Source organism: Colobus angolensis, unplaced genomic scaffold (genome assembly GCF_000951035.1).
Source record: "Colobus angolensis palliatus isolate OR3802 unplaced genomic scaffold, Cang.pa_1.0 Scaffold32, whole genome shotgun sequence".
Taxonomy (NCBI): domain Eukaryota; kingdom Metazoa; phylum Chordata; class Mammalia; order Primates; family Cercopithecidae; genus Colobus; species Colobus angolensis.
The window spans coordinates 10,609,834-10,621,249 of NW_012116488.1; the positions used below are offsets into that span (position 1 = coordinate 10,609,834).

The window sequence follows — 11,416 nt, forward strand, 5'->3', positions numbered from 1 at the left end:
TCACCATCACCCTCATCCTTACCACCATTGTCCTCACCGTCACCACCACCACCATCTCTACCTCCATCATCATCACTATCACCATCACCACCACCATCACCATCACCATCATCCTTACCACCATCACCCTCACCATCATGACCACCGCCACCATCACTGTCATCATCACCATCACCATCATCACCATCACTATCATCATCACTATCACTCACACTTACAGTCACCATCACAGTCACCACCATCCCCATCACCATCACCACGATCATCACCATTATCACCATTACCATGGTCATAATCACCATCATCACCACCTTACTGTCACCACCCCACCCCCACCCCTACCACCATTAGCGTCATGATCATTATCACCATCACCACCATCATCAAGCATCACTGCCATCGTTGCCCTCACCTCCATCACCATGGTCACGATCACTATCATCATCACGGGACCGTGGCTTTTGGTGTCCTGGAGGGTGAACCTTGGTTCTTCAGGGAGCCAGTACGTATATTCTATGATAATAGTACTAGTGCTATGATTACTAATATTAATAGTAATGAATGTTACTAACAGTTACTAATAATGCTAGCACTATTATTATAAATAATTACTAATAGTACTAATAGTAACAACTGGTACATTTATCAATCGAGGTATAAATATACCTTTGCTTTGAGCCCTCACCACAGCCCAGCAAATAGGGGTAGGTGTTTGATCCCCATTTTGCAGAGCAGGAAACAGAGGATCCAATATTGATTTGCCCAAGGACACATAGCTGTTGAGTAACAGAGTCTGGGTGGGGACCTGGTCTGCTAGGATCCTAAAAGCTGGGCTTATCCTGTACTCTGCAGCATCTTGACCATGAGGGCCTCACTTTTCTGAGTGACCAGCTCTTTCCCTGCACTCCTTGGCAGTCAGACATCCATGAAGCCACAACCCCGCCAGTCCCTCCAGAATTTAGAAAATGTTTTCTTGACCACTTTCAGGGATATTGTAGCAGAGAAGTCCATTAGGCATTTGGACTTGTGAGACTGACCTTCATGTGATACTGATGGCAGTGGTGATGGTGATGAAATTGATTATGAAATAAAAGGAGAAGGAGGAAGAAGGGGAGAAGAGGGAAGAGGAGAGGGAGGAAAAGGAAGAGAGGGGCTGGGCGCGGCGGCTCACACCTGTAATCCCAGCACTTTGGAAGGCTGAGGAGGGTGGATCATGGGGTCAGCATTCAAGACCAGCATGGCCAACATTGTGAAACCCCATCTCTACTAAAAATACAAAAAAAAAAAATAGCTGGGTGTAGTGGCAGGCACCTGTAATCCCAGCTACCTGGGAGGCTGAGGGAGAGAACTGCTTGAACCTGGGAGGTGGAGGTTGCAGTAAGCTGAGATCACACCACTGAACTCCAGCCTGGGTGACAGAGTGAGACTTCACCTCAAAAAAAGAAAAAAAGAAAAAGAAAAGAAAAGAAAAGGAAGAGGGGGAGGAGAAAGAGGAAAAAGGGAAGAAAGACAGGAGGAAGAAAGTGATGATGGTGAACTTGATGGTGGTGATGATGGTGATGACAATGATTTAGATGGTGACAATATTAAGGATGCGTACTAATAATGACAGCAGCTGGTACATACCTACTATGTGCCAGGCTCTGCCTCATTGGATCCTCATGACAACTCTGTCATGTAGGTACCATTATTGCCTCTATCTGTAGATGAGAAACTTGAGGTTCAGAGAAGTCAGGTAACCTTAGGATTCACAGCCAGCCCTCTGCTACACCAGGCAAAGATGTATGTCACAATGGCAGAGCCTGCAACTGTATTTTCTGTTCTTCCTTTCATGCCTTGAATGCTTTGGGAAAACTGCAGAAACCTTTGTTTCTGGCAAAACTTACATTAGCCCCATTTCACCGATGAGAACACAGAGACATGTACTGTCATACAGTCAGTTCAGTGCCACCACCGCTCCTGGCATCCTCCTCACCCCCTGAACCTGCCCCCCACCCCCAGAGTCTCCCAGCCCACTCACCTGTGCTGTGTTCGTTCCGCAGACTCGGCGGTGGCGAGGACTGGGCTCCCTCTTCCGGAGGGTGTGCTGTGTGGCGCTCCCACTGCAGCTGCTTCTGCTGCTGTTCCTCCTCCTGCTGTTCCTGCTCCCCATCAGGGAAGAGGACCGCAGCTGCACCCTGGCCAACAACTTGGCCCGCTCCTTCACGCTCATGCTGCGCTACAATGGCCCGCCACCCACCTAACCCACTGGGGCACACAGGTGACTTTGTTCTCCAACCTCCAGCAGTCCCAGGGCCCCTCCTGAGGATGCCCGCCAGGGAAACTGGAAACAGGGGCAGGCCAAAGACTGCAGAGCTGCATCCGTATCAGTGCTGTGTCAGCATTCCCAGAACAGACTTACTTTTTATACAGTGTTGTCTTAGTCTATTTATACCAAATGTGTACTACATGTGACTAGGGAACAATGTCTAGAATTTTTATATGATCTGTATGTAAATGCTCAGTATGTATAGTTTCATATATGAGGTCTCTTTGGAGTTGGGAAAATTCCTAGCAATGTCTCCCGCCAGTGGGATTTTGTGGTATTGTTGACTTGGTCTGCAGTCATCTCTAGAAAGCAAGAACAATAACCTGTCACTTTCATGGCAACCTCTTCTCCAAAGCCAATCCCAGAACTCGGATGTAATGAAAGGCCTCTGAGCTGCAACGCAGAAGAGCGGCACAGACCCTCACTCGGCGCCCAGCGACTCTGGCTTTCTGCATAATGAGAACAAGTATGCTTGTCTAGTTTTAACAACCACAGAGAGTAGCTGCTACATACGAGAAGTAGAAATGGCAATGACCAGAGGCAGGTACAGTGATAGCAGTGACAACTGACAGAGTGATATCAAGAGAGAAAAAGAAGAGCTGCAGAGAGCAGATCCCCGAACTAAGAAAGTACAGCCGCGTGGAGGCATCGCATGCGGGAGCCCTAACCCCAGCTCTCGGCGGCTTCTGATTACACAGACCTATGAGGACTGTCCCTGGTGATGACACCGAGCCCCCATGAAATGGTGAGATCCTGCGCCGTGTGTTTCATTCAGGGAGAAAGGGAAGGAGACAGGCTTTATTTTTAAGATTTCCATGCAGAACGGTGAGGCACACTCCGTGAGCAGCACCCACTAGCAGTGCCCAGGAAAGATGCGTTTCCTCTGTCGCTCTTGGACTGAGTTTTCATCATCAAGAGCTCAAGCTGCAGGACAGAAGGGAAGCGTCTGCCATGCCAGGGGCCAGGGATTGAGGGTCCAGGACAGAGGTGAGAGAATCTGCTTTGGAGTTCGGCCTGTCTCAAGGGCTCTCCTTCCCCTTCCCAGAAAGGACTCTGGAGACAGCAGGTCCACGGGGCCAAGAAGGTCTCACAGGCATTCTCATATGGGACTAGGGCCCAGGCCACCCAAAACCAGGCCCTCTCCAGCCAGGTGTAGGCGAGCCGGGCTCCAGGCACCACCTGGGCTGGGGCTGCGGTGACTCCATGTGAGTTCCCGAGGCCAGAAACTCATCCCTTTCTTGCCAGGGAACTCTGGGATGGTTCCTAAGTGCTTAGCAACTGGATCATGTTTGTCCTAAATCAACACTAAATTTTCCCCTTAAAAAAAATACTTAATGCCCACTCTTTACAAATGGATTTTGTCTGTTCAACTACAAATAGGAGCTTCAGAGGGGATTTCCTTGCACCTTCTGTCTGGCTTTGGAATCATAAGGTATTATAGACCCAGAAAGGCCCTTTAAGTAGAGAGGACACTGAGGCCCTAAGAGGGCCTGACGCCCAGCACCACTGTTGTCTCACACACAGTGACCCTTGGCCTTTCACCGTGAGCTCTGCCCTTGGGAGCCCCGGCCCTCGGCAACAAGGATATTCACAGGCAGGAAACCTGTGCTGCCAAGGAGAGCCCTCGGGGCTGACTCAGAAAGCATACTTATGTTTTTCTTTTAACTCGCCTGTATTTGTTACAGCTTTAAGCAGAATGTGACTTGGGCAGTATATTTCCATCCACAAGCCTGGCTCTGAGTTATTATTATTATTATTGTTATTATTATTATTTTGAGATGGAGTTTCGCTCTTTTTGCCCAGGTGGGAGTGCAGTGATGCGATCTCAGCTCACTGCAACCTCCACTTCCCAGGTTCAAGTGATTCTCCTGCCTTAGCCTCCCGAATAGCTGGGATTACAGGTGCCTGCCACCACACCCAGCTAATTTTTGTATTTTTAGCAGAGACGGGGTTTCACCATGTTGGCCAGGCTGGTCTCGAACTCCTGACCTCAGGTGATCCGCCCGCCTCAGCCTCCCAAAGTGCTGGGATTACAGGCATGAGCCACCAAGCCTGGCCATTTTTTTTTTTTTTTTGAACAGTTTTATGATAAGCTGTAGGCTTATAATTCTGCTCCTCCAAACAATACTTTTCTCTGGAAAACAAGCCCTGTGGACGCTCCATCCTTCCATCAAGTTCCTTCCCTCAAGTTGCTTCAGTTTAATTTATTTCTACAGGACCAGTACATGCAGAATTGGCAACTACAGGGGATGAAAAGTTCAAAAAGTAGATTCTACAACCCTATGGCTTGGTATCCAAATATCTGGAGAAGTATGTGATTTCATGGAAGAAGAGAAAGCACACTTTTCTCCAGATATCTGGAAACCAAGCCATAGGGCCGTTCTCTGCAGGCGACCATCTTACTGGAAAATCAGGGGCTGAGCAAGCCCAGGCAGCCATGCACAGATGTCCAGTCCTGGAAGTCAGAGCTGTGGTGCGGGGGCTTGCCAGGTTCCTACTCTCCCATGTCACAGGGGAGAAAGCTGAGGCCCGGAACAGGGAAGAAACTGATCCATGGCCACACAGTGAGAGGCAGCAAGGCCAGAGCCCAGCTGGCCGCCACGGCCCTCAGGCGGTGCCCTGCTCACTGTGGTGTGATCCCTGCGTGTCGGCAACTACAGGAAAAAAACAGCCACCGGGCATGTGTGCAGCCTGTCACATATACCACATACTGGGGAAGGAGAAGCTGGAACATGTGGGCGGGGGTGGGGATATCTACCTATATTTTTAAAATTTTGATAATGATGCCATCAAGTCTGCTTGTCTGCATAACTGTTTTTTTAAAAAAGAATTGATATTTTCAGTACTCTCTTATAAATATACTTGTAATATGACGGAACAGCCCAATTACTGGTGCTTCCAAGCGCAAATGCAATCTCCTTTGCTTAAAGGAGAGCCAGGTGATTGTTCTTATGGCTTTAGTTTCTAGCCTCTTTATCAGCCATGCAGAGCTTTAAGGTGCTGCTTGAAAAGGTGGTGCTGTGGCACGTGTGTGTATGTGTGTGTGTGTGTCTTGTTCACTTGTCTCCAAAATGAAAGGGGTCTTAGAGTTTATAAGAATTGGTACTCTCATGGCCCAACACAGGGTGTGTGTGTGCGTGTGTGTGTGTGTGTCAGAGAGAGAGAGAGGAGGGGAGGGGAGGAGGGAGAGAGAACCACCAGTGGGTCAGTTGATGAATTAGTTATCCCTGCTTACCTGTCCGCCCCACCCCTTTCTTAACCCATTTTCTGTCTGTGGAAAGGCACATGCAGCACCCAGAGGGTGTTTAAAAAGAAGAGCTGGGAGTGGGTGGGATGGGCAGTTACTGACAGCACATGAAGCCAGGACCCTGGGAGGTGCTCAGTGGTGGCAGGACAGAGGGAACACTGACAAGGGAGACAAAGAACGTGCTCCCTTTGGTGCTCGTGGGTGCGTGACCCCCTTGGGTGGCACTTTGCAGCCTCGCTTTGTGTCATTCCCCCACGGACACCTGCCCCCAGGGTTTGATACTATTTTACCCCCATGTTTGAGATGGAACACTAAGGCTTAAAGATATAAAGACCCTTGCTCATGCTGAAGTGGGTCCAAACCCACAATATGGAGCAATGAGGACCCCAAAGCCCAGGCTGGAGGGGGGCTTGAGGCTGCTTCTACCAGGTTGCAGTCTCTGTAGCCTCTGGGAATGGAGTTCCCTGGGCAAGCAGGCAGAACTCTCTGCCCATCAGCTTGCCTGGGACATGGCCAGAGTGGAGCATCCATATGTTTCCCTGAGGGACTGGCCCTCAGCTCTGAGATGAGTCGCCACCAGCAGCACATTCCCCTGGGCCATCTATCGTTATCTTCACATGCTCACCTGGAAGATGAGCCCCTCTAATGTCTCACGATGAGGTCCTCAGTCATGAATGATGGAACTCCACACCCCCAATGCCCAGCACAGGATAAGAGCTTCGGCTGTGGTTTGTTGAATTACATTAAAAACCCCAAGGCAAATGTGTTTCCTGACACCCAACTCCCTTCCAGAGGAAATGGGTCATGGATGACCTGACCCAATTCCATCTCTCAGGCCCCGTTTGCCTCGGGCAGGTGGCTGGAGTTCCCTGCAGGGACCAGGGGTTCAAAGATGCTTGTCTCCGGGCAGCTTCAGGGGAAGGAAGCTGGGGACCCTCTGCAGCCTGGGGGCCACAGAGAATGACAGGCAGAGGGCAGAAAAAGGCCTGAAGGTGGGCAGTTTGTGCTAACTGGGGGTTCCCTAATGGATTTTACTGCTGGCACACTGGGATCGGTGGCATCATCCTGCCCTGCTTTGCAGGGGATGGGAGGCTGGGGCTGCCCACAGTTAGGGAGTAAAGAGGGGATCTTAACTCTTCCATTAGACTGGAGCCAGGCCTGACTGGGAGGCCAGAAGGGTTTGCAGAAGCTTTGGGGACCTGCACTTTATGCTGGTCTGGCTGGAGAGGGCAGACAGGGAAGTAGGCCAGAGGGAGTCAAAGGCAAGAGGTGATGTCGGGCTTGATGTACTGAACTGTGTGCTTAAAAGTGGTTAAGATGCTAAATTTTATGTTATGTTTATTTTACCACAATTTGAGGGTGAGAGGAGAGAGAGAGAGAGAGAGTGAGAGCAAAAGAGACAGAGAGAGAGAGAGAGAGACAGAAGAGAGAGAAAAGGAGGGAGGGAGGGAAGGATAGTGAGAGAGAAGAAGAGAATGGGAATGGCAGGCTGTACCTTCATGGTTCCCAACTTTCCTCCAAGGACAAACACTAGTGGCAAGCTTTCACTGACCAAAGGCGAGTGAAACAATATGAGGGAACGCCTTGAGTTTTTCTTTCTATAGGATTTATTTCACCCAAATGCTGACTCTTCATTCTAGGATTATGTTCTTCCTACTTCAAGGGTGCTCAATGGCCTTTAGGAAATGAGGAATGGGTAAAGGTGGCTCTATCTTCTTTGATGGTTTCTACTGTGTTTTGGGAGCCCTCATTGGACAAAATAAAAAGTGGCCAACTCTATGTTGGTTTTGCTCCCAATACAGTAAGTATTCTTCCTGAAAAAACATGCCGTCTGAAAGTTTGGGAACCTGGGAGATGGTTGGGAGAAGAGAGCAGCTTGAGGATTGCTTAGTGCAGGAGTCCCCGCGGGAGAGAAGGAAAGAGAAATGGGAAGAGGGACATTGTGGAAATTTGTGTCAACTGGGCTCAGGGGAGGCCAGGAGCCTGCCAGCTGTGGCCCCCCGGCAAAAACAAAACAAAAAGCAAAACAAAACAAAAAACAGGTGCTCACTGGCCCTGCCTTCCCACTGGCCATTTGGATGCTGTCTGGGGTCTGCGGCTTTCTCTCTTCTGGTTGGTGGGCAGACGTGCCCTGTGCCTCTTTGCATCTTAATCCAATGCAACAAGCATTCTCCAGCCTGTGTCAGGCTTTGTGCTGGGAGATTTGGAGTGAGCAAAGCCCAGTCCCTGCCCTCGGGGCGCTTGCAGATGAAGAAAAGGGTTTGTGCCATTGAAGATGCCCATCTGGATTGCGGTCATTGCCCTTGACTTTGCCTATCTGCCTCTCCAGAGGGGGCAGGCCCACTTCACAGAAACTGGAAGAGTCACACGGGGGAGACAGTGGGAGAGCCCAGGACAGGGCATGAGAGTGTCTTGCTGCCTCTTGGAGGCCACCATCATGACTATGAACCATACCAGACAGAGGAAATGGGTCAAGGCGGCCAGGGCAGCTGGACCGGGCAGGGAGAGGACCTGGGCATGGCAGAAGGAGGGGAAAATAGACTGACTCGGCCTCAGGAGGTCAGAAGGATGTTGGGCTGTGCTAAGTCTCAGAACAACACAGCTTGGGAGGCTCCTGGAGGCGTCAAGGTGAGGCCCAAGGCTAAGGCAGTGGATGTTGATTGTCATTTCCATTACTAGCCCAATTATTAGTCTGTCTTCCTGGTAAAAATGTGTGGTTGGAAATGCCAAACTGAGAAGCCCATTTTTCCCCACTGGGGATTGTCTGGGTTGGCATGTACATCCCAGTGACCAATGTGTCCATGCTCAAGGATAATCTCTTGCCCTTTCCTGCCCCCTGCCTAGGATTTCTCCCCAGAGGAGGGGAGCTGAAGGACCCCCCCAGGGAGGCTGTGCCTGTGGCTGTCAGCCTGAGATTCCAGAGGCTTCCTTTGGATTCTGTAATCAGAGTATTTTTCACTGGTGTCTGCAGTGATTGTCAGGGAGCCTCTGTGTCCATAGCCCAGTGGGATCCTGCCCTAATTCCCTCTCTCATGGGGACTCAGCCAATTCTCACCCCCAATCTGATTGTCACCAGTCTAGATCAGCGTTGGAGGGAGGTGTGGGCAACTACAGCCCTTGCTGCTTCCAAGACAGACATCAATAGTTGATTACCAATCTTTCCCACTCCCTACTCTCCAGCACAATGGATGTCACAGTCCTCAAAACCACTCCAAGAGCTGCCAATCAATCATATTCACATATCAGCAAAACCTGTTTGACATCCGTACACCTGTACCAGCCCTCTCGGAAAGCTCTCAATTCTGGCCTCCTTTTCTTTTTTCTTTTTTTTTTGAATGTATGTTAAAATTAGCATGTTCCCAATCAAAAATCACTTTTCCTTCATCTAGTACTTGGGTGAGACAAACTAGCCCCAGAAAGCAGACAATGGGATGAACTGCCAGGTAGGACTTTTAGGGGAGGCAAAATGGATTAGGAAATGCTAAGTTCTCTGTTGAAGGAGGATACCTGGATTTTTTAGGCTTTCAGAGGTGGAGGGCTTCCATAGACTGTCTTGTTCCAACTTTGTACCCATTTTACAGGTTAGGACTCTAAGCCCTCAGCAGTTCTTGTTTGGCCAGTGAGCTCAGGGAGTTAGTTCCAGGAGTGGGGGTCAGTCTCTGCACCCACTGGATGACAGGGTAACATTGCTCAGCACTAGACAGGGTTTAGTTGGAACTCCGCTGCTGATGGGCTGTGTGACCTTGGGCCAGTTCCTTGCCACCTCCCTGCACCTAATGATAAGGAGGGAAGTCAGTCCTGGAACATCTAGTGCTCCTTGAAATATTAGGTATCCTAGGAGGGTGCGGGTGGGCTCACATCTGGAAGAGAAATCCCTAGATTCAGCCACAAGTAACAGAATCCCTCCTCCCCCGACCAACTTTGGCTTAAACCAATGAGAGACTTTACTTTTCTCTCCTCCTGAGAAGTCTAGAGATAGGCGGTTGCTGGCATCATCTCCTTAGCTTGTGGATGTCAGAGCCAAGGCTTTGCAACTCTCTTTCCTTTATATCACAGTCACTTCATGGCCCAGGATGCTTGCTGTACCTTCAATTTTTCATCTGGGTTCCAGGCAGGAAGGAGGGGAGTGAGTGAGATGAATCTGTCCTCCTCATGAGGAGTTTTCCCAGAAGCTCCGCCAGCCACTTGGGTTCTCATCTCGTTGGCCAGGGTGGTGTCACATGTTTTCCCCACATCTGCAAGGAGTCTGGGAACATGCACCCAAAAAGACGGGGGCCTTCTAGTAAGAATGAAGGGTAGGGTGGCTTGGAGTGGGACTTAGCTGTCTCTGCTACAGTTGGAGGAAAAAACCGGGGTTCGTCCTGACCCTCCATGCCTTGGCCGTATGCTCCTTATGCGGAACTTGAAGGCATCATCCTTGCAGTGTGAGAGTGACCTGCCACCATGGCCTGCCACCTCGGCTCAGGGGTCCCTGAGTCCTACAGGTCTACCCAAAGGCATTGTAGACATTCTTCCTGCAAGACTTGGGAACCGACAAGTAGGTCTGCCCTGCTTGCCAGAGTCTTTGTGCAGGAACAGCCCTCCCGTCTTTGTCCTGGCCGTGAGCACCCTGGGCTAAGCTTTTGAACACTTTCTTTGTGTTTGGATTCAGCCCAGGCAATGCATATTTGCTTTCATTTCTTCTTGAGCTTGAGAAGCTCCTGGGTGCAAATCTTGGAAAATGAGGATCTCTGAGCCTTTCCAGGCCAGCCCTTTGTTTTCTAGCAGACAATTGAGGCTTTGAAAGGGAAAGTGGGTGCGGGCACCCCACAGGTGGCCCTCATCACCCAAATGCCAGTGCCTGCAGGCTCCTTCAGCAGAGGCCCAGAGTCAAAGAGGACTTAAAACCAGCTGTCATTTCTCTCTTAGCTTCTGTGTATGAGAGAAACGCCTTCTGTTTTTCAAAGTAAGAACAAGGAGGAATTTGTTTCTAAAAGAACATTAAAACACAGGCTCGGGGTTTAAAAGCAAATGGTTCAGCAGGATGTTCAGGGCCTTAAAAGAGTCAGCAGGACTCAGCATCTCCCAGTGCCTGCTCTCCAGTTGTCATGGTAACACCATCCCCAACCCAACCACCTCGTCCAGCCGGGAGACAGCAATCACAAGGAGGGACCTCGGTTTCCCCCGAGGATCCTGGGCTTCCTTTCTGAAATGCTTGCTTCTGAGCTCAGCAACCAGGAACACCCGGCCAGTCCATCCCCAGCACCTCTGTGGAGATGAGGGACAAAGTCCTGCAGACCCTCTTCCTGTTCGGATGAGAAAGGGAGGGAAGGAGACATACTCCGAGGGCCTGCAGTATGGTCATGACACTTTCAAAAAGCCTGTGCTATGGGGTCATGATCAGAAACCAGGTGCAGAAACCAGAGTGTGGAGGGTCAGCAGCCTGCCTGAGAACAGGCAGCTAGGGGTGAGTGGTAAATGTGGGACTTGTACCCAGGCAAGACTGGCCCGATGCTCCACTCTATGGAATGTTCCCTGGGCCTCAGTTGCTTTCCTTTCCTTTGCAGGCTGCGGGCTGCTGTCACTCTGGCAGCTGGTGAGCTAGCTGGAGGGCGACATTCCAAAGCAGGGGCAGTAGGGCTTTCCTCCTGTGCCCACTCCCGCGGGGAAGTCTGTTGACTCCTACCGCTGATGGGAGCTGGCAACATCAGGATGAGGTCCCAGGGGATGGGAGCAGGTACCCGCTGTCTGTCTACCTTCCCACTGGAAAAGCATGGACAGGCCAGTGCTTGGGGGGACAGGCAGAGGGCAGAGTTGGCTTTGCACGGTCTCTGCCTGCTGAGCAGCTCCAATTCCTCTCATGGGAGAAACAAGGAGGCAGT

At 50.5% G+C, this 11,416-nt stretch overlaps 1 protein-coding gene and 1 pseudogene across 2 annotated transcripts in view; both read left to right on the plus strand.

Annotated features, from left to right (window-relative positions):
- SYNE3 (spectrin repeat containing, nuclear envelope family member 3) overlaps nucleotides 1-2,575 on the plus strand; it is a 55,796-nt gene extending 53,221 nt beyond the window's left edge. For both annotated transcript variants that reach the window (XM_011951514.1, XM_011951515.1), the window contains exon 17: nucleotides 2,043-2,575. In XM_011951514.1, the coding sequence (XP_011806904.1) occupies nucleotides 2,043-2,243 (201 nt within the window). In that variant the 3' untranslated portion in view covers nucleotides 2,244-2,575. The remainder of the gene's footprint in view (nucleotides 1-2,042) is intronic.
- Nucleotides 2,576-10,122: 7,547 nt separating this feature from the next.
- On the plus strand, nucleotides 10,123-11,139 carry LOC105518497 (annotated as a pseudogene).
- Nucleotides 11,140-11,416: the final 277 nt, after the last annotated feature.